General features: G+C 42.9%; 1 protein-coding gene across 4 annotated transcripts; it reads right to left on the bottom strand.

Moving 5' to 3' along the window:
• Positions 1-10,357: 10,357 nt before the first annotated feature.
• HMGB1 (high mobility group box 1) lies at positions 10,358-16,494 on the bottom strand. Of its 4 annotated transcripts, none has more exons than XM_030818570.1 (5): positions 16,325-16,494; positions 14,069-14,232; positions 13,744-13,889; positions 13,072-13,246; positions 10,358-12,204 (listed from the first exon to the last, which is right to left on the bottom strand). In XM_030818570.1, exons 2-5 carry the CDS (start codon positions 14,216-14,218, stop codon positions 12,199-12,201), a joined length of 477 nt encoding a protein of 158 aa, XP_030674430.1. In that variant the 5' UTR covers positions 14,219-14,232; positions 16,325-16,494; the 3' UTR covers positions 10,358-12,198. The 4 variants fall into 4 exon arrangements, with proteins under 4 accessions (XP_030674430.1, XP_003270282.1, XP_003270287.1 ...); XM_003270234.4 differs by having other exon boundaries at positions 10,360-12,049; XM_003270239.4 differs by lacking the exon at positions 16,325-16,494 and adding an exon at positions 14,690-14,855 and having other exon boundaries at positions 10,360-12,049.
• Between the last annotated feature and the right edge of the window lie 4,031 nt (positions 16,495-20,525).

The following is a 20,525-nucleotide window of genomic DNA, read 5'->3' as shown; positions in this document are numbered from 1 at the left end:
GCCTGTCTCTACAAAAAATAAGAAATTAGCTGGGCGTGATGGTGTGCACCTGTAGTCCCGCTACTCAAGAGGCTGAGGAGGGAGGATCACTTGAACTCGGAGTGTTGAGGCTATAGTGAGCCATGATTGAGTCATTGCACTCCAGCCTGGGCGATAGAGTGAGACTTTGTCTCAAAAAAGAAGAATAAATAAATAAATAAATAAAGCCTTCCTTAGACTTTTTCCCTGGCACTTTCTGAAGTGATGGCAGATGGGTTTTATTCTGGTTTTTATAATAGCTAAAATTGGGTTGCAGAAAGGAATCTAGATTAGATGACAAGATTATTATTTTCATCTGATAATTTCCATTACTCACCTAACTGCTGTCTTTCCTTGAATTAAAGAGAGAAGAAACTATGGAGGCCAGGAGCAGTGGCTCACGCCTGTAATCCCAGCACTTTGGGAGTCCAAGGTGGGTGGATCGCCTAATGTCAGGAGTTCAAGACCAGCCTGACCAACATGGTAAAATCTCATCTCTACTAAGAATACAAAAAAATAACTAGCCGGGCGTGGTGGCGGGTGCCTGTAATCCTAGCTACTCAGGAGGCTGAGGCAGGAGAAACGCTTGAACCTGGGAGGCGGAGGTTGCAGTGAGCCAAGATCACACCATTGCACTCCAGCCTGGGCAACAAGAGTGAAACTCCATCTCAAAAACAAACAAACAAACAAACAAAAACTATGGAGACCCAGGTTCCAGGGCCCTTGGGTGGAGAATAAATTTTAGGAATTCCTTTGGATATCTGACAGTAGAAGCTACTCCTTGTAAGTCTGTTGCTGTGAAATCACAACATAGCTCATTTAGCAGTGGGACAGCCCATCTCTGGAAAAAAATGGTGTGAGGGTGGAATTACGCCTTGGGAGGCCAAGGAGGGAGGATTGCTTGCGGCCAGGAATTCAAGACCAGCCTGGACAACATAGCAAGACTCTGTCTCTACAAAAAATAATTTAAAAAAATTAGTCAGGCATGGTGGTGCATGCCTGTAGTCCTAACCTCCTTGAGAGGCTGAGGTAGGAGTACTGCTTGAACCCAGGAAGTTTAGACTGTAGTGAGCCATTATTGTGCCACTGCACTCCAGCCTGGGTGACAGAGCAAGACTCTGTCTCATTAAAAAAAAAAAAAAAAAAAAATACAAAAAGAGATATTCATAATAAAATAAAATGGAAATATTTTGATGATTTCTTAGTGAGATTTTAAGAATTGTTATTAATAGCTACTAAGACCTAGAGGTAAGAACAAGTTAGATTTGGCCTAAAAATGAAGATGTAGCAAAAAATAATAAAAAAATGGCATCTCTGTTTTTTTTTTTTTTTTTTTCAGATGGAGTCTTGCTTTTTTGCCCAGGCTGGAGTGCAGTGGCGTGATTTCAGCTCTCTGCAACCTCTGCCTCCTGGGTTCAAGCAATTCTCCTGCCTCAGCCTCCTGAGTAGCTGGGATCACAGGCATGCACCACCACGCACTGCTAATTTTTACTATTTTTAGTAGAGACAGGGTTTCATCACGTTCGCCAGGCTGGTCTCAGACACCTGGCCTCAAGTGATCTGCCTGCCTCAGCCTCCCAAAGTGCTGGGATTACAGGCGTGAGCCACCACGCCCTGCCAAAATCAATATTATTTTGATTTTTTAGTAGAGACTGGCCTGGGTCAGTTGATTCTTAAGTACAGTTATTTAAAAACCTTTAGGACCTTAACAATTTTTTAAAAAACTCCCAAGTTTTATATTTTTATTTATTTTTTTATTTATTTTTGAGACAGAGTTTCACTCTTTCGCCCAGGCTGGAATGTAGTGGTGCGATCTTGGCTCACTGCAACCTCTGCCTCCCGAGTTCAAGCAATTCTCCTGCCTAAGCCTCCTGAGTAGCTGGGACTACAGGTGCATGCCACCATGCCCAGCTAATTTTTATATTTTTAGTAGAGACGGGGGTTTCACCATGTTGGGCAGGATGGTCTCGATCTCCTGACCTCGTGATCCGCCTGCCTTGGCCTCCCCAAGTGCTGGGATTACAGGTGTGAGCCACTGCGCCTGGCCAAAATCAATATTATTTCTAATGGTACACTGTAATTATCTATAGAAGCTCAATATATATAAATTCAGACATGAAAGTTTGCAATGCTGCCTTCTAAAAGTTAAGTTCTTAAAAGAAACATGAGGCCAGGCACGGTGGCTCACGCCCATAATCCCAGCACTCTGGGAGGCCAAGGCGGGCAGATCACTTGAGGTCAGGAGGTTGAGACCAGCCTGGCCAACATGGTGAAACCCCGTATCTACTAAAAAATACAAAAATTAGCCGGGAGTGGTGCAGGCGCCTGTAATCCCAGCTACTCAGGAAGCTGAGACAGGAGAATCGCTTGAACCTAGGAGGTGGAGGTTGCGGTGAGCTGAGATTGTGCCACTGCACTCCAGCCTGGGCGACAGAGCGAGCCTCCATCTCAGAAAAGACAAACAAACAAACAAAACCTATGAAATTTACACTGCTTTTCAGTGACCTATATAGGGTAAAATCCATTACTCATCAATGTATGAAAAAGATTCCTATGGGGTTGTCTAGAGGATAAATTATACATAATTAATTCAGTTTCATGTTGGCCTATTGGTCACTGTTAAATGAGACGTGTATGCCTTAAAAGAATGTTGATCTATGTCTTGGTTTTAAAACAGTATGTGAAAATGTTGTATTTAACCTTATTTAAAGAAAAAAATCTGATACAGTTACTAATTAGTAAGTTTTGGAGATTATGTAGGTTTTTTACAAAGTACAGTGATGCAATGAAGTGAAAAGCAAAAAAGCTCTAATGCTCTTGCAAACTTTTCAAAGTTTTTCTACCCATTCCAATTGATCTAGGCATTCACTTTTTGCAGTTCTGCAATTACTTGAATATAAAAGCTCTTTTTGTTAATCTCCAACCTGAAAAGTAGTAAGGTAACAGAAGTATAAAGGGGAATGGACATTTCAATCCAATGGTTTTCCAAGTTTTTCAGGCTTTTTATCTGCTTGCTTTTGAAGGTTTACTCCTTTCACGATTCCCCCCACTGTTGTAGACTTGAACCTTTATAAAATCTTAGAAACCATGACCCTATTTTGTATCCCTTATATGTAAAATTGTCTGAATAGCCTTTTAAAAAGTTGTTACATTTGGGTGAAAACTTTCCAAAGGTAGCTTGGTAAACTTCACCAAATTTGGCTCATCTTTTGATTCAGTGATTTCACTTTGAGGAATATATTTGTATCCTAAGAAAATAATTATGGGCAAAGGTGTGAGCATAAAGAAAGGATAGTCATGTTAACCTTATATGTAACAGTAAAAAATCATAAACGAAATGTCTAATAATATGGAATTGATTGAATAATTTATGGTATTTGACATTCAGGCACTAAAAATAATGCCCAGCAGAATAAGAATATATGATGACATAGACTTTTTAAATATTTATATTTATTCATTTATTTATTTTGAGATGGAGTTTTACTCTTGTCGCCCAGACTAGAGTGCAATGGTGCGACCTCGGCTCACTGCAACCTCCGACTCCTGGGTTCAAGCAATTCTCCTGCCTCAGGCTCCCAAGTAGCTGGGATTACAGGCACCCACCACCATCCCCAGTTTATTTTTGTATTTTAGTAGAGACGGGGTTTCACCATGTTGGCCAGGCTGGTCTCGAACTTCTGACCTCAGGTGATCCACCCGCTTCAGCCTCCCAAAGTGCTGGGATTATAGGCATGAGCCACCGCATCCGGCCGACTTTTTAGATTTTTTTAAAGACAGAGTCTCGCTCTGTTGCCCAGGCTGAAGTGTAGTGGCACCATCTCAGTTCACTGCAACCTCCACCTCCCAGGTTCAAGCGATTCTTGTGCTTCAGTCACCTGAATAGCTGGCACTATAGGCGCGTGCCACCATACCCAGCTAATTTTTGTATTTATAGTAAAGACAAGCTTTCACCATGTTGGCCAGGCTGGTTTCAAACTCCTGGCCTGAAGTGATGCGCCTGCCTTGGCCTCCCAATGGGACCTACTGGGATTATAGGTGTGTGCCACTGTGCCCAGCTGACACAGACTTTTGTTGGAGATAGACTGTGAAGTAGAAAAAGCAGCTTACAAATGCAGTATTTTAAAATTATTAACATCTTTTAAAACATATATATGTATGTATATCTATATGCACACAACACTATAAAAAGACAACTCAATTTAAATATGGGTGAAGAACTTGAATTAGTTCTCCAAAGGATACAAATGGCCAATAAACACATGAAGAGACACTCAGTATCATCAGTCATTAGGGAGACACAAATCAAATCACAATGAGATTCCACTTCACACCTACTAGGATGGCTATAATTTTAAGAAATAGAAAATAGGAAGTGCTGGCAAGGTTGTAGAGAAATTGAAACCCTCATACATCATTGGTGGGAATATGAAGTGGTGCAGCTGCTGTGGAGAACAGTTTGGCAGTTCCTCAAAAAGTTAGACATAAAATTACCATATGACCCGACAATTCCACTTCTAGATATATACCCAAAGTATTGAAAACAAGAACTCAAACAAATACGTGTACACGCACGTTCATAGCAGCATTATTCACAATAGCCACAAGGTGGAAACAGCCTAAGACCTTATCACTGGATGAATGAATAAGGAATTATGGTATATACACACAATAGAATATTATTCAGGCTTAAAAAGGAATGGATGGGCCGGGCGCGGTGGCTCACGCCTGTAATCCCAGCACTTTGGGAGGCCAAGGCGGGCGGATCACGAGGTCAGGAGATCGAGACCACAGTGAAATCCCATCTCTACTAAAAATACAAAAAATTAGCTGGGCGCAGTGGCGGGCACCTGTAGTCCCAGCTACTCGGGAGGCTGAGGCAGGAGAATGTTGTGAACCCGGATGGCGGAGCTTGCAGTGAGCTGAGATTGCGCCACTGCCCTCCAGCCTGGGCGACAGAGCGAGACTCCACCTCAAAAAAAAAAAAAAAAGGTTAATTTTATGTTATATGAGTCTCACCTCAATTTTTAAAATCTATTTGTATCTATATATCTATATATATTACATGTTATATATAGAAACTGGAAGGGCACATAATATGGTAATAGTCTTGCTGACTGGTAGAATTATAGGTTTTTGTTTTCTTAAGTTTCATTCATAATAAGGGCAACCGATTTTTCAAAAGTTATTGTCGTGTGTAGCATATTGCATCTTGCTTCTACTTCCAGAAGATCAGGCTACAGTCCTAAGCAGCATCCATTATATTAGTGATTACCAGCCCTTTAGAATCAGATAGCCTATGACTTTCTACATGACTGGGAGGTATTTTTGTTTGGTTTGGTTTGGTTCAGTTCAGAAATGTTCTGTCCAAGTAAATCAAAGGAGAAAGCCAGAGAAGAACCTCAGTGATGGCAGAAGGCACTGGCTATCCTAGCATAGCAAAAATTGTAGCCATAGCAGGAGAACCCAGGCCTGGAAGTGAGGGGCAATGAGGAAGCTTTCCAGCCTCTTTGTTGCTGTCCTTAAGGGAAGGGGAAAGAGCTGACATCTTTTTTGCACCTACTGTGAGCCTGGCGCTGCTAGAGTGTTTTGATACTCCCATTTGTCCTTGAGCAAGCCTCTGAATCCCTATGGGCCTCTGTCCACTACTCTGTAAAAATGCACAGATTAGACTACAGTAGCCCTTAGAGCCCCTTCGCCTTTAATGTGCTAGGACCCTACACTAGTGCTATGCCTTATTCTGTCCCTCCCTGAAAGGAGGCTCTCTGGTCAGCCTCTCTGCTTCTGAGCCTAAGTGTGCCTAGCCCCATTCCCTGAGCCCAAGCCCCAGCCAGGCTGATTCCAGGTGGCAGAGCAAGGCCTGTGGAAGTGGGGCTTGGGGTGTAGGGGTGGGGGACCTCCAATATCTTTGCTCTGAGTAGCCTCCAAGTTCTTACTCTTCATCTCTTCCAGGGATTACAGTGGCACCTGAGGCTGTGGCAACTAAGCATCTTGTTTTTCTTTATCTTTAGGAGCACTCTCCACATTCAACAGATCCTTATTTTATTTTAGGGCTTTTTATTCTCTTACTTGGTTATCTTCAGATCACTTTATAAAATAAGCTCTAATTGAAACCCAATAAACAAAACCAGGGTACAGTCAACACCTGTGAAAAGGAGAAAAAAAACCCAAAAAGCAAAAGCTAACAAACAAAATACAGTAAAGCCTCTAATGAGAGATTCTATGTAACTCTAAGGAACTAAGCTTAATTTCACGGTTTTTTTTTTTTTTTTTTTTTTTTTTTTTTTTTTTTTTTTTTTTTTTTTGAGACGGAGTCTCGCTCTGTCACCCAGGCTGGAGTGCAGTGGTGCAATCTTGGCTCACTGCAAGCTCGGCCTCCCAGGTTCACACCATTCTCCTGCCTCGGCCTCCCAAGTAGCTGGGACTACAGGCGCTCGCCGCCACACCCGGCTAATTTTTTTGTATTTTTAGTAGAGACGGGGTTTCACCATGTTAGCCAGGATGGTCTCGATCTCCTGACCTCATGATCCGCCCGCCTCGGCCTCCCAAAGTGCTGGGATTACAGGCGTGAGCCACCGCGCCCGGCCAGCTTAATTTCACTTTAAGCATATAAATACAGTTTCGTTTATAAGCACATTTGGAGTATGTCCTTTGCCATAAAGTATCATCTCCAGCAAGGAACTGGTGAACTTTATTCCATTTAAGACAAATCCTCAGAATCCATTCTGCCTTTCCAAATACCTGTCTCCTAAAGGCTAGTATCTGGGCCACACATTTCTCCTTTTGCTACACCTTACTGAACGACTTGCATTTCCAAAACTGTTGGCTGCAGCTTCTGTAAGATTGACATAGAATCTCTGCTAGAAAAGACCCTCCCCAGAATAAAACAAACCAACCAAAAAACTACCACATACTTCCATTTAGGACAGAGTATATCAAAATGGGAAAGAACCTCATTTTCACACAGTGGATTACTTATTTAGTTACTGCAGTAACTTTAGAGAAATAGTTTAGCAGTTTAGGCCAGGAACTGTGGCTCTCACGCCTGTAATCTCAGCAACAAGGCTAAGGAGGGAGGGAGGATAGTTTGAGGCCAGGAGTTTGAGAAATAGTTTAGCAGTTTAAATAAAGCAGTGGCTTGTCCTAAGTCTTTCAGTTGATTCTGCCTGTGTTTCTTATTCTGGTCAGGTAGCTCTGGACAAATGACAGTATTTCAGTATTTTAATTTCTCGTTTTTAAAAATTGAGGTATAGAGCCAAAGAAAAACCAGTAAAAATCTTGATTAATTGCAAAGTCATTGTTAAAATGTTTCACAGCATAAATAACAGCTTTTGTGGGTGGGGGGGGGTGCAATTTATCAACATCTTCCAAAATGTTAAATGCAAATGTCTTTTGACTCAGCAGTTCCACTTTTGAGGTATCTGAAGACCCACACACGCCTGAGAGAAATGTACAGATGTTCAGCACAGTACTGTTAAACAGCAAAAAATAGGAAACAATCTAAATGTCCATCAGTAAGGGAATGATAAAAAATATTATGGATCATATACAAGTGAGATCGAAAAAAGAAAAAATGTGTATTATGGAGCACCATATTGTGGAATGTCACTTACATGACTGAATTATGTGACTAAAGAGAACAATGAATATGAGTACATAATTTACAAGGATCTCTCTAATCCCTTTTCCACTTATTTTTAAAATGGTATTTAGTATATCCACAAAATTATTTATTTTTAGTAGACAAGGCCTCACTATGTTGCCCAGGCTACTGTCAAACTCCTGGCCTCAAGTGACCCTCCCACCTCGGCCTCCCAAAGTGCTGGGATTATAAGTGTGAGCCACTGTGCCTGGCTTTCCACTGATTTTCTATTTCTGGATTCCAGAGTCTGCATACCCTTGCCCACCATTGCACATGCTCACTTACAGGTTTATTCATATTATTGCAGATTTTCTTCCTACTTCCCTCTTTTCAGTGGATGCCCAATAAATTCAACTATTTAAGCTAAGCACAGTGGTGTGTCCCTGTAATCCCAGCTACTTGAGAAGCTGAGGCAGGAGGATTGTTTGAGCAGATTTGGAGACCAACCTGGGCAACATAGAGATTCTATGTCATCTCTCATGTCAAAATAAGTAAAAATTCAACTAATTAGAAGGTCCAAACCAATGGACATGTCTAAAGACATCTAGCATTTCTTCCTGGTAGAGATTACCTTAGACTGAAACTCCCTGGAAGACAAGCATTACATATTCTGGAGTGTGGCATATTATGTTTGTGTCATTCCATGTTGTATGGTGTTTGTCATGATGTATCGTAAAATGAGCAAATCTATGACAGCACCATTTTGCCTCATTACTCTGGGAGCAATGTGCCGTAGACCCACGGAATTTCCCAAGTTGTGGCAAGTGTTAGCACTGCCTTGGTATTAAGAGGACAAGAAAATGAACCACCTTCCATCTTTTGCTGGATAGACAATCAAATAACTTTCTGGCTTTTATCCACTTTTAAAATGCATGTCAAGGGTCCTTTGAAAATGACACAAAGCACAAGTACGAAAAAGAAATTCAAATATTATCACACTCCCTAATAAAACAGCCTAATTACTAGTCAAAGGCTCACATTTTAGCAAGTTAATTCTAAGACTTAAGCTGTGTACGGTGTGTGCAAATTTGCAGATACCTTACCATCACATGTAAGTGTCTTACTGGTACTGAAAGCTATCAGACCCTTTCAGGAGGCGTGTTGTACCAAGCAGACCTAAATGTGAACTTTCATCAAGGACTATGTGATGTCAAGCAAGGTAGTGCCCATGTATTTCATTCAAAAACCAGTTGTCTCTCCTGTGGTCTTTTGAGATGGACTCTTGCTCTGTCACCCAGGCTGGAGTGCAGTGGCACAATCTCGGCTCACTGCAAGCTCCGCCTCCCGGGTTCACGCCATTCTCCTGCCTCAGCCTCCTGAGTTGCTGGGAATACAAGCGCCCACCACCACGCCCGGCTGATTTTTTGTATTTTTAGTAGAGGCGGGGTTTCACCATGTTAGCCAGGATGGTCTCAATCTCCTGACCTCGTGATCCGTCCCCCTCGGCCTCCCAAAGTGCTGGGATTACAGGCGTGAGCCACTGCGCCCAGCCTCTCCTGTGGTTTTCAACATAGTTAAATCCTACAATGTCTTAGCAATGGTTACAATTCCTTAGGTAGTAAGGGAAATACCTGTTGAATGGCAGTTTGTGTCACATGGGCGCTTTTCATATCTTTATCATTTAATCATTACCCCTTGGGTACACAGGACACACAAATTTCATTTTTCAGATTTCACTTTAAGAAAATTAATAAATACAGCAAACATTAACAACACTGATGGGATGATCATCAGAACTGTGGTAACTAATCAGCAATAGCTCTCAACCTTTGCACAGCAAAGTTAGGAAATTTGACTCGTTAATCAATATGCCATAGGCCTATCTTTAAAATGCAAAAAAACTAAGATTTATACATCTTAGTTCATTAGTTTTAAAAAGCATCTTCATTTTAAAAGTTGGCCCAATTAATTATAGTTTTTTCTCAATGTCAACAGTCTTTAAACCCCACAGCACTGTAACTATCTTGGCATTAAAATAGTTTCTATACACTTTCTAAAAAAAATCATCTTCAGTTACAAGGTTTTACACTTAATTATCTAAATTGCCTCCCACTTCCATTTACTTGAGTTTTAGACATCCAACTTCTAGGAGCTACTGTTAGAACACCAAACCATACTAATCTTCAGATTGAAGAGGGTTTTTGTCCATTTTCTGAAGATCTGTGGTCAAGAATAAACCCTAAAAAAACTGTTCCCATTCTCAACATCTTAAAAAAATGGTAGTTGTCCTGACATACCTACTAAAGTCACAGTCTCCTTGAGCCAGAATTCATTTTAAATGGATCAGAATTAATGTTGACAATGGTGACTTCTATACAGTAGAAACTTCCATCTAAATCAGATTGAGTCATTTGTTCCTCTTAACAAAAAATCTGATGTTGACACACTTGCAGCCTATCACTAACCCTGCTGTTCACTTGCATGTATCTTGTTTTTAAAAATCTTGTTTAAATCATTCTGAAAGTAAAACTAGTTTTTCCTCAATTATATATAGCACCGAGAGTACTTGCAATGTTTGACAAAACCTTTTATCAGCCCATTAACCTATTTATAAGCATAAAGTGAGTATTTTTAAAGGGAAAAACCTTGCCATCCCTTATACTTATTTAAAAGGTACTGCTAAGAGGTATTATTAGAAACAAGATTTAAAAATATGTAACAAAATCTTAAGTTCTTAAGTGAAAGCCATTTAACTAATATTTAAAACCTCTGCAATTATTAGTTTATTAGTATCATCCAGGACTCAGATGTTCAGTATTCCTCCTGAAATTACATAAACAAATGCAAATGGAAAGAATCCAAGTCAAAATTATATAACAAAACAGCACTCCATCACAAAAGCGTGTAAAATTACAAGAACGCTATTTTAAAATACTGGCACTTTAAGAAAACGATATTCTCGAAAACCACAAAATTGCCAAATTGTTCCCTAAACTGCTAAGCAGATAAACATGACTAATGAATGAGTTTGTTTTGTAAAGAAAAATCATTCAAATAAATTGAATAATTCATACTGAGATGCAAAGTTTAGGTGTCTTCTTTCCTCCTATCTACTTGGATTTATAAAGGGGCAAACCATAATATAGGAAAATATACCCTATTTTGAATGTGGCATCTTTGTTTTAAAAGCTGGCCCAATTAATTAAAAATACTTGTAATGGAAAGTCTCGTTTCCTGAGCAGTCCATATTTAGATAAATGGGAAAAGACATCTATAGCCAGCATTTTCATAGTCTTCACTGAGACTAATGTCAACAAAAAATTTAATATGGCAGTCTTGTATTTTAAGCTCACGCTTTTGGGGATACATTCTCGGGTCTTCTTTAATGTGGGAACTGCAAAATATAACTGCCATTACATGGTAATGGGAGTTAAAGAATAGAGTCCTCATGTAAAGGTTAGAACATACTTTTCTATTAGTCCTTCAAGGACAGACTTTCAAAATGTTTGATTCTAATAATCCTATGCTTTGAGTAGATTGATTACTCTTCAGTTTGTAAATGTTAAGTGGGCTATGTGAAATTTCTTAACTGATCAAGATTTTGGATGTTCAGTTATGGATGAAAACTATCTCAACTTAATTTTACCCCCATTATGATATGCAGGGTGTGTAGACAAAAGCTTTTTATTAGCTAACTATATGAAAGGATAAACACTGTAATAATTCATGTGATTCAAAATGGGCAAAAGCAAAAGACTAGCTTCCCCTCAAGAAGAAAAATTTCAGACCTATGAAAAGGACAACAATACTAATAAAAAAAATTGTATTTACTTAGAAGCATTCAGAATGTCAACAAAACAGCTGCAACTTTTTTTTTTTTTTTGCAATTACAGAGTGGTATTCAGTTAACAGAACAACAATTATTTCGTATAAGCTGCATCAGAGACAACTGAAGATGAAAAAACTACCATCCCCATATATAACTAATTTGTGCTGTGCACCAACAAGAACCTGCTTTAAATTTCCATGCCAATTTACAACCCCCATACTGTACCAGGCAAGGTTAGTGGCTATTGAAAATACCACCAGGACAGGGCTATCTAAAGACACATTCGGTAGTGTGTTAACTATACAAAAAAAGACACTGTACAGTTTAAAAACAAATCTTACACAGCCTTACATTTCAATTTTTTTCTTTAAAAGGAGTGAGTTGTGTACAGGGGGGTTAAATGCTTTATAGACAAGAAAAAAAAAAACTGCGCTAGAACCAACTTATTCATCATCATCATCTTCTTCTTCATCTTCATCTTCTTCATCTTCCTCCTCCTCCTCATCCTCTTCATCTTCCTCATCTTCCTCCTCTTCCTTCTTTTTCTTGCTTTTTTCAGCCTTGACAACTCCTTTTTTTGCTGCATCAGGCTTTCCTTTAGCTCGATATGCAGCAATATCCTTCCAAAGCAAAGGGAGGATAAAACAGTAGGGAAGAAAAAAACATTAAGGAAAGAAATAGAACATGGCAGAACTTTATGAAAGAAATCAAGATTCTAGTTATACCAAAATATCACGTATCTGTAGATCCACAGCAACTCCAGAAATAACTAGAACTTCAATAAATGAACATAAAAATACAAGATCATTATAACAATCTATAATTCATGAAATGGCATAGTCTAATATTTGCAAAGTTATGCCTCATTGAGGTGCAATTATGTACCACATCCTAACTCTATTAAAACCAGAATGTAGAGACTTTGATTAAAGGGTAGACACTGCCACCTTCTGAATGCAAAAAAGCACTCTACAGGTTTACACTGTCAGACCTAATCCTTAGCAGAAAATGTGGTCTTAAAAAAAAAAAGTAATTTGTCAATAAACATGCAATTAGGTTAAGAAACATCTAGAAATAAACACTTTTCAGAATGACTAAAGAAGCTGAAAATTAAGTATTTAATATTTCAATTTACTGAACTATAAGAGTTAGAGATTTCCTTAATCTTATTAATTTACTGGACAGAGCAGCAGACTTGAAATTTAACTTAGTGGTGATGTGGTTTTTTGAGTATCTCAAGGAAAAGAACATAAATGTTTCAGGATATGACTAAGAAAAATATAGCCTATATTACTTTGTCTAGCCTATTTCTGTACTGTATGCCAAGCCATTTGAAAATACTCATTTTTTACTTGAAGTGACTACCAACATTTTCACAAACTTCAAAATACTGGGGAATAACAAAACCAACTTAAATGTACACAGCCTTTGTCTGAGTCTGATTATATTTTAGTAAAAAAAACCAAAAAACAAAAAAACCCTAATTTATTTGGTCCTCTGCATTCTTTGAAGGATGAGGACTTATATCAACACCATACTTAATGTAGCTGTTACCGTAAAAACTTATTACACCTCAAACTAAGTACAATCATACATCTGGCGTACTCGTCATCACTTTACCAAGCAAACCCACACTTCTTACCTTTTCGTATTTTTCCTTCAGCTTCGCAGCCTTCTTTTCATAAGGCTGCTTGTCATCTGCAGCAGTGTTATTCCACATCTCTCCCAGTTTCTTCGCAACATCACCAATGGACAGGCCAGGATGTTCTCCTTTGATTTTTGGGCGATACTCAGAGCAGAACAGGAAGAAGGCCGAACTAAAAAAAAAAAATTAATTTTAGGATTTTAAGTTAACAGATCACAAAAAACAAATACTATCAAGTGTACACTGCATTGCTATTTAAAGCTGTCTGTGAATTTCTGTGATGCATTGGACAGGGTGCAAATACTGTAATATGCTAAATATCCTTCACAACCAAAGCTTAATTTACAACTATTTAACTTATACTAGCTAGAACCCTAGATGAACATTCTACAATTACACTATTTCAAAGAGAGAGTATTTTTCAAGAAATAAAAAGATCAAAAGGAGATACACTGGGCAAAGGAGACCAAGTGTCTAATTCAAATGCTCTGGGAACACTCCCACCCAACAGGAATTTTATACTATTTAAATATAACCAGTATGAACAAGTATTAGCTAAGAAACTTTGATTGTACACTTACACTCTAAACTGACAAAGTAGCTTGCTAAATTTCTCTCAGATTCTACTGTAAAACGTGTCTGGAAAGTAAAAACAGGCAAGATACTCACGGAGGCCTCTTGGGTGCATTGGGATCCTTGAACTTCTTTTTTGTCTCCCCTTTGGGAGGGATATAGGTTTTCATTTCTCTTTCATAACGGGCCTTGTCCGCCTTTGCCATATCTTCAAATTTTCCTTTCTCTTTAGCAGACATGGTCTACAAAATAATTATTTGTAAGTTTAAGTTATAACATTTAAGTAAATCATCCTCAAAACCAACGTCTTTTGCTATGTAATAGAGTCCCACTATGAGAACGCCAACTAGGCTTTTTTTTTGCATCCTCAATTGGAAACTGTCTTTTAATTACCTTGTTAGCATGTTTTAAGCCCTCTTACCTTCCACCTCTCTGAGCACTTCTTAGAAAACTCTGAGAAGTTGACTGAAGCATCTGGGTGCTTCTTCTTATGCTCCTCCCGACAAGTTTGCACAAAAAATGCATATGATGACATTTTGCCTCTCGGCTTCTTAGGATCTCCTTTGCCCATGTTTAGTTATTTTTCTAAAAAATTAAATATTTGATGTTAGCAATAAAATTATGACATATAAGAGCTTAAAGTACTTAGGAAGGGAATGAAAACCAAGGTACTGGTTATTTAACACAGTAGCGACATCAACCTCCGTAAAAGCAGACAAGAATATGGCCGAGAGATTAAATTCCTTGAAGGGGCTATGCCAAGCAAAAACAAAACAAAAACGGTCCTTCAGGGCGATCTCAAAAAGTCTAGACACAAAGATATACCCATACAGTATTCCCTATCTATCCGCCTGAGTCTGCTCTGAATGAGTATCTAACTGGTCACTTAAACGATTTTAAAATCTAGAACACCATTTTAAACCAACCAAACCAAAGGTCAGAAAACATGCTGCCAATTCGTGGCTTTGCACTAGATAGGGAATAAACAAGGGCCTAAGCGAGTCGACTCTTCCTAATTATGGGACCTTAAAAAAAAAATCACCGTGCACCGAAAGTTTTAAAAAACACCCTCTTTGCATAAAACTTTGCTCCGAAGAGGGAGCAGCAGCCAGCTCCGGTGCTCGGAACCCGGCTGGGGGGTGGCGGTGCCACCGCGAGGCAGCCTCGTTTCCTATCGGTTTGGCCCTGAGATGTATTTCTGTTCTGACTAAACACGTCCGGTCTGAAGTTTCTCTGAGTAAACAAGGATGAGGGACAAAAGCCACTCCTGCTCGTGGCTCGGTGGCCCCCTCCCCCAACTCGGGGAGTATTTTTTGGAGCCGTGAAAGTTGGGGTGACTCCCGCGCGGGGCGAGCCCCTCGCCCCCAGAACTTCGCCGGTGGCCGCGCGGCCGAGGCGAGGGGACGCGGCCCGGCTCCCAGGCCCGAGACCGCCACGTGCGCCCGGCAGGCCCCGCAGGCCCGCGCCGCCGCCGCCCCCATTTTGTCAGGCTCGGCGCAGGGAGAAGCCCCGCTCGAAATGGGGGCTGGCTCCGCCCGCGGCCGCCGGGGCCGGCGCGCACGGAATGGCCGCTGCGCGTCTTCCCCGCCTGCGCCGCCGCCGCCGCCGCGAGGGCGAGCGCGAGAGAGAATATGGCTCCTTCCCTTTGTGTGTGTGTGTGTGTGTGTGTGTGTGTATGAGTGTGTGAGTGCGAGGGTGCGGACGCGGCGGCGACGGGCGGGGTGCGCGCCGCGCTCTGGCGCACACACTCGGCCATTACGACCGGGGGAGGGGCGGGGGGCGCGCGGCCGGGCCCTCCCCTCCGCGCCGCTCCCCTCCCCCCGCCGCGGTGGGGGCCGCCCGAGGGCCCACCCGCCCGCCACTCCCCGTCTCCCTCCGCGCGGGCCGCGCGCCCCGCCGCCCCCGCACGGAGAACGCGGGGCTGTGAAAAGAGAGAGGAAAAAAAAAGTTGCCTCGGAACTGCTGCGCCCAGCTCCCCCGCCCGCCCGCCTTGTTTTCTCTCCAGCCAGCAGCGCCGGGCCCGAGTCAGCCATGTTCCAGCGAGCGCAGCGGCGCCGCTCCCCCCGCCGCCCGGCCGCCGCCGCCGCCGCCGCGCCCGGGCCGAGGCCGGCTGGGCCCGCACTGCCGCCCCTGGGCCCCCGCGCCGCCCTCGCCCGCGGCGGCGCCCCGCCCGCCCCGCCGCCCGCCCGGCTGGCCGCGCTCCCCGCCGGCGCCCGGCTCGCTGCGGCGGCAGCCAATGCAGCCCGGGGAAGCGCCGCTGCCCTCCCGCCGCCGCCGCCGCCGAGCCGCGCCGGCCCCGCCGCCCCGGCCGCGCTCCGCGCACGCCGCCCGCCCGAACGCCCGGCCCGAGGGCCCAAAACACGTTCAAAATTTTTTTAATTAAAAAAAAAATTTTTTTTTTGCGCCAGTGAGCGCGGACGCCGCCGGGGGTGGAAACTCGCGGGGCGCGGGGCTCCCGGCGCCTCAGGCTGCCTGAGGGCCGGGGCTCCGGCGCGGGGCAGCGTTCCCGGCGCCCGGGCAGAGGCTCGCTCCGTGCGCAGTTCCCCCCACGGTCCCCCCTCATTTGCCTTTGTGTGGATCCTGACCCGCCGGCTCCCGGCCGCGGGGATCCGGCCGCCGCGCGGGCTGGGGAGCTGCCGGAGGCGCTCTCCCCGCCGCGGCGCTGCCCCAGACTCACCCTCAGCGAGGCACAGAGTCGCCCAGTGCCCGTCCGGCTCTCACTTGCCCCGGCGCTGTCTCTATGGAGCTCAATGTACTGCAATGGCTGTGAGAGCGGGAGCCAGACGCAGCCTCCTCACTCTCTCCGCTCTGTAACATTACTCTCCAGCCAGCGCGGCTCCTATTGGCTACCGCCAACTCACGGGGCTCGCTCATTGGCCCGATACCTCCCATTGTCCTGACCAGAGCCCGTTTGCTATTGGCTGTCTCCGGGGACACGTCATCAAGGATTGAAACAGCGCGCAAATCTGAATGTGTGTGTATGCCGGGCAAAGAGGCTGAGGCGGGAGAGGCAGAGGCAGAGGCAGCAGCTGCTACGGGAAAGCAGAGCTCTATGGTGTATGTGTGCATGTGTCTAACCCAAGCCAGCCCCACACCGGAGCGGCCGCCGGAGCGAAAAGGGCCTGACTTTTCCACAAGTGTCTCCAACTCCTCAGGCAAAAGAGACACCCACAGGTCTCCCCCCCCCTTCTTGCCCCACATTCACGCCCAAAGCCGTTGAGATAAGAGGCCCCAGGCTTTTAATGGCCCTTCAAAAGTGAGGGCGACACTATGGGATCATGTCCCCTGAAAACTGGGGTCTCTGCTGGTGCCGAGGGGCGGAAGCCGCCGAGCCTCGAGCCCCTCAAAGGTCTCTGATTGCGTTACACTTTAGGTCTCTGGAAAGGCAGGGCTTCTATAAGAAAGTGACATGATCCAGCCAGCCGGGTTTAAAATACCCCTTTTCTGGGCTCATAAGCCGTCACGTCAGGCTCGCTGAGCAGCTGAAATCTTGAGTCACTGAGCAGGCATTCAGTTTCACCCTTTTTCTTGGTTTGATCGAGTTTCACAGCATGTCTAGAACTTTTTATTTAAATACAATGCACTGTCTTAACTTCCTGGAAATCAAATAATTATTCCATGTAATGAAAGAACAGCCACTTCGTTTTGATATGGGGTACTCCAGCAGGAAATGTTTGTGAGGCCCTGGTAGAATTAGCAAATTCATTAGAGACCACATTCTAAACTGTTTGGCTATTTTATTTGACTTGGTGTGGATTACTGTTATAATCAAACGAATCCTTGTGATGCTATCTTTCCCTCCCATCACACCACTTAGTGCATCCATGTAACTGCTCTAGGATTACAGGAGTTGTAGGTCTATGGTTACCCGAAGGATTAGATGCAGGCAGAGAGTGCATGTGCCCAAATCCACAGGCTGTGGTTTCTCTAACTCACCAAGCTGGCTGGTATTAATAGGCATACTTAAGTCTGTAGAGAAAATGTGTTGGCTATAGTGGCCAGTTCTGAAGACTCTACAGTTATATCAGTCCTTTATGAAAGTGCTATCTATTCCTTTTAGCCTGAGCAGAACACGCCCCTATTCAGTTATAACAGACTTCCCATTTTTTCACTCTCTAATGGTATATTGTACACTTCTAAATCCAACCAATTCCTCCAAATGTAACAGATCAAAGTTAGAATAAATCACCTACATCGTGTTAATTTGATTTTTTTATATCGATTATAAGCATCCATAACCTAATTTATTTCCTCAAATGTATTAAACTACTTGAGAGTAAGCTTAGATAATCTTTCCTGTTTTAATGTTGATTTCTTTTTAAAAGAAAATACACTATTGGACTCAGGGATTATAGTCTTGGTGAACGGACAATATATCACACATGCACATGAAAAAGACTATAATATTAAAGAGGTTATAAATTGGTATACTGCACATGCAGTGTTTAAAGATAATATATCTAAAGTTAACTTTTATGTTGTTATTTTCACACATATTTACTATCCTCTGCTTCCCTCTACTAATCATTCAAATTTTATATTTCATTTAAATCTAGATATTTATTTCAATACCGTCTTCTCAATGTCTCATATTACAAAATATTCATGAGAATGATTAAGATACTTTCAGTGGCATCCATGATATTAAAATTTGACGATTAGTTGAATATGGCACTATCAATATTTTCCAGGAGCAGTGTTGGCTTTGCACTGGCACGGCATACACTTTACTGGTTGTCTATACCGGCTTGCTCCTGCCAGGGTGCATTTATGGCCACAGGACATCTTGAGAGCAATGGGCCCACACAAGTTTTCTATTTTGACGGATGATATGGTGAGTAATAGGCACTGGAATTGAATAGACTTGGGTGCAAATCCCAGCTCTGCTACTTACTAGCTGTATGATCTTGGGCATGTTTTTAAACCTCCATGCTTCAATTCTCTCAGCTATAAAATGGAGGGGACCACAGGGTTGTAAAGATTAAACTTTTTTTAACATTTAAAATTATATTATATAGACCCCTTCAATCCCTTAATTTAGAAAACCTCAAGTGCAGTTAACCTTGAGTTTTTCTTCATATTTTAATCTTATATGAAGGCAGTGATTGCAAATGTAGTGAATTTTTTGTTGTTGTTGTTGTTATTGTTGTTGTTTGAGATGGAGTTTTGCTCTTACTGCCCAGGCTGGAGTGCAGTGGTGCGATCTCAGCTCACTGCAACCTACACCTCCTGGTTCAATCGATTCTTCTGCCTCAGCCTCCCAAGTAGCTGGGAATACAGGCATGTGCCACCACGCCCGGCTAATTTTTTATTTTTAGTAGAGACAGGGTTTCACCATGTTGGTCAGGCTGGTCTTGAACTCCTGACCTCAGGTGATCCGCCCGCCTCGGCCTCCCAAAGTGCTGGGATTACAGGCATGAGCCACTGCACCCGGCCTTGTTTTGTTTTTTTTTTAATCCTAACCTCAAACAATGCTAATCTTCCCCTAGTCTGGTGATGGTACCTTTATTTATTCCCAAGTTTAACAGAGGCTATGTCAGAGAGAAGAGTTTAAAAACCACCACTTGCAGGCAATTCATTTCTTATATTTGATTTTCTGTGATATAGGCAGGGAAGAACATAAAAAAGAAAGAAATTTTAAAATAAAACCAACATCTTCTAGCTCTAACCCCACAACCTTGATGTTCATTTATGATATTAGACCCTTTTCTTCTTCCACATGAATCCTTAGTCACAAGTTGACATATTTTACTTTACAGTTATTGGGTTTTTGTTGTTGTTGTTTTTGTTTTTATGAAACAGGGTCTCGCTCTGTTGCCCAGGCTGGAGTGGAATGGCAGGATCTCAGCTCACTGCAACCTCCACCTCCCAGGTTCAAGCAATTCTCGTGCCTCAGCCTCCCGAGTAGTTGGGACTACAGGCATGCACCACCATGCCCGGGTAATTTTGTATTTTTGATAGAGACAGGGTTTCACCATGTTGGTCAGGCTGGTCTTGAACTTCTGACCTCAAATGATCTGCCCGCCTCAGCCTCCAAAGTGCTAGGAATACAGGCATGAGCCATGGTACCCGGCCAAGTTATTGGGTGTTTTATCCCAAATTACAAAGTCATCCAGTTGAAAAGGCCTGAACACCCTCTCCCATGCTCAGTTTAAACAACTGAATTACAGATAGTCATTAATATACTTTATGCCCTTCCTCCATCCCCTCTAGGATAGGGGAAGTACCTCTTTTCCGTAATCCTGTAATATTGTGTATATTAATTACTGCAATCACAGTTGTGGTTCTCCAGTTGTATCTGCCTGTCCCACTGCACTGTACACCTTAAGACAAGAACTCTATTTTTTTTTTTTTTTCTGAGACAGGGTATGGCAGCTGTATTGCCCAGGCTGGAGTGCAGTGCAGTGGCATGATCACAGCTTACTGCAACCTTGACTTTCTGGAACTGAAGCCATCCTCCCACCTCAGCTTCCTGGGAAGCCGGGACTACAGGTGAGCGCCACCATGCCCGGCTTATTTATTCATTTGTTTATTTATTTTTTGAGACGGAGTCTCCCTCTGTCGCCAGGCTGGAGTGCAGTGGCACAATCTTGAATCACTGCAACCTCTGCCTCCTTGGTTTAAGCGATTCCCCTGCCTCAGCCTCCCGAACAGCTGTGACTACAGGCGCGTGCCACCACACCCAGCTTATTTTTGTATTTTTAGTGGAGACGGGGTTTCACCATGTTGGCCAGAATGGTCTCCATCTCTTGACCTTGTGATCTACCCGCCTTGGCCTCCCAAAGTGCTGGGATTACAGGCATGAGCCACCACACCCAGCCCCAGCTAATTTATTTTTATTTTTTGTAGAGACAAGGTCTCTCCATGTTGCCCAGGCT

This window comes from Nomascus leucogenys, chromosome 9, assembly GCF_006542625.1.
Source record: "Nomascus leucogenys isolate Asia chromosome 9, Asia_NLE_v1, whole genome shotgun sequence".
Taxonomy (NCBI): domain Eukaryota; kingdom Metazoa; phylum Chordata; class Mammalia; order Primates; family Hylobatidae; genus Nomascus; species Nomascus leucogenys.
The sequence above is the reverse complement of the archived record's forward strand: the minus strand, read 5'-3'. Positions and strand labels throughout refer to the sequence as shown.

What these genes read in the sequence shown, in the direction of transcription:
- HMGB1 (XM_003270234.4), bottom strand. Translation starts at nt 14,218, where the DNA reads ATGGGCAAAGGAGATCCTAAGAAGCCGAGAGGCAAAATGTCATCATAT. An exon ending in AATGCACCCAAGAGGCCTCC is followed by an intron (nt 13,247 to 13,743) that starts GTGAGTATCTTG and finishes TTTTTTTTTTAG; the next exon opens with TTCGGCCTTCTTCCTGTTCT. An exon ending in TGAAGGAAAAATACGAAAAG is followed by an intron (nt 12,050 to 13,071) that starts GTAAGAAGTGTG and finishes TTGCTTTGGAAG; the next exon opens with GATATTGCTGCATATCGAGC.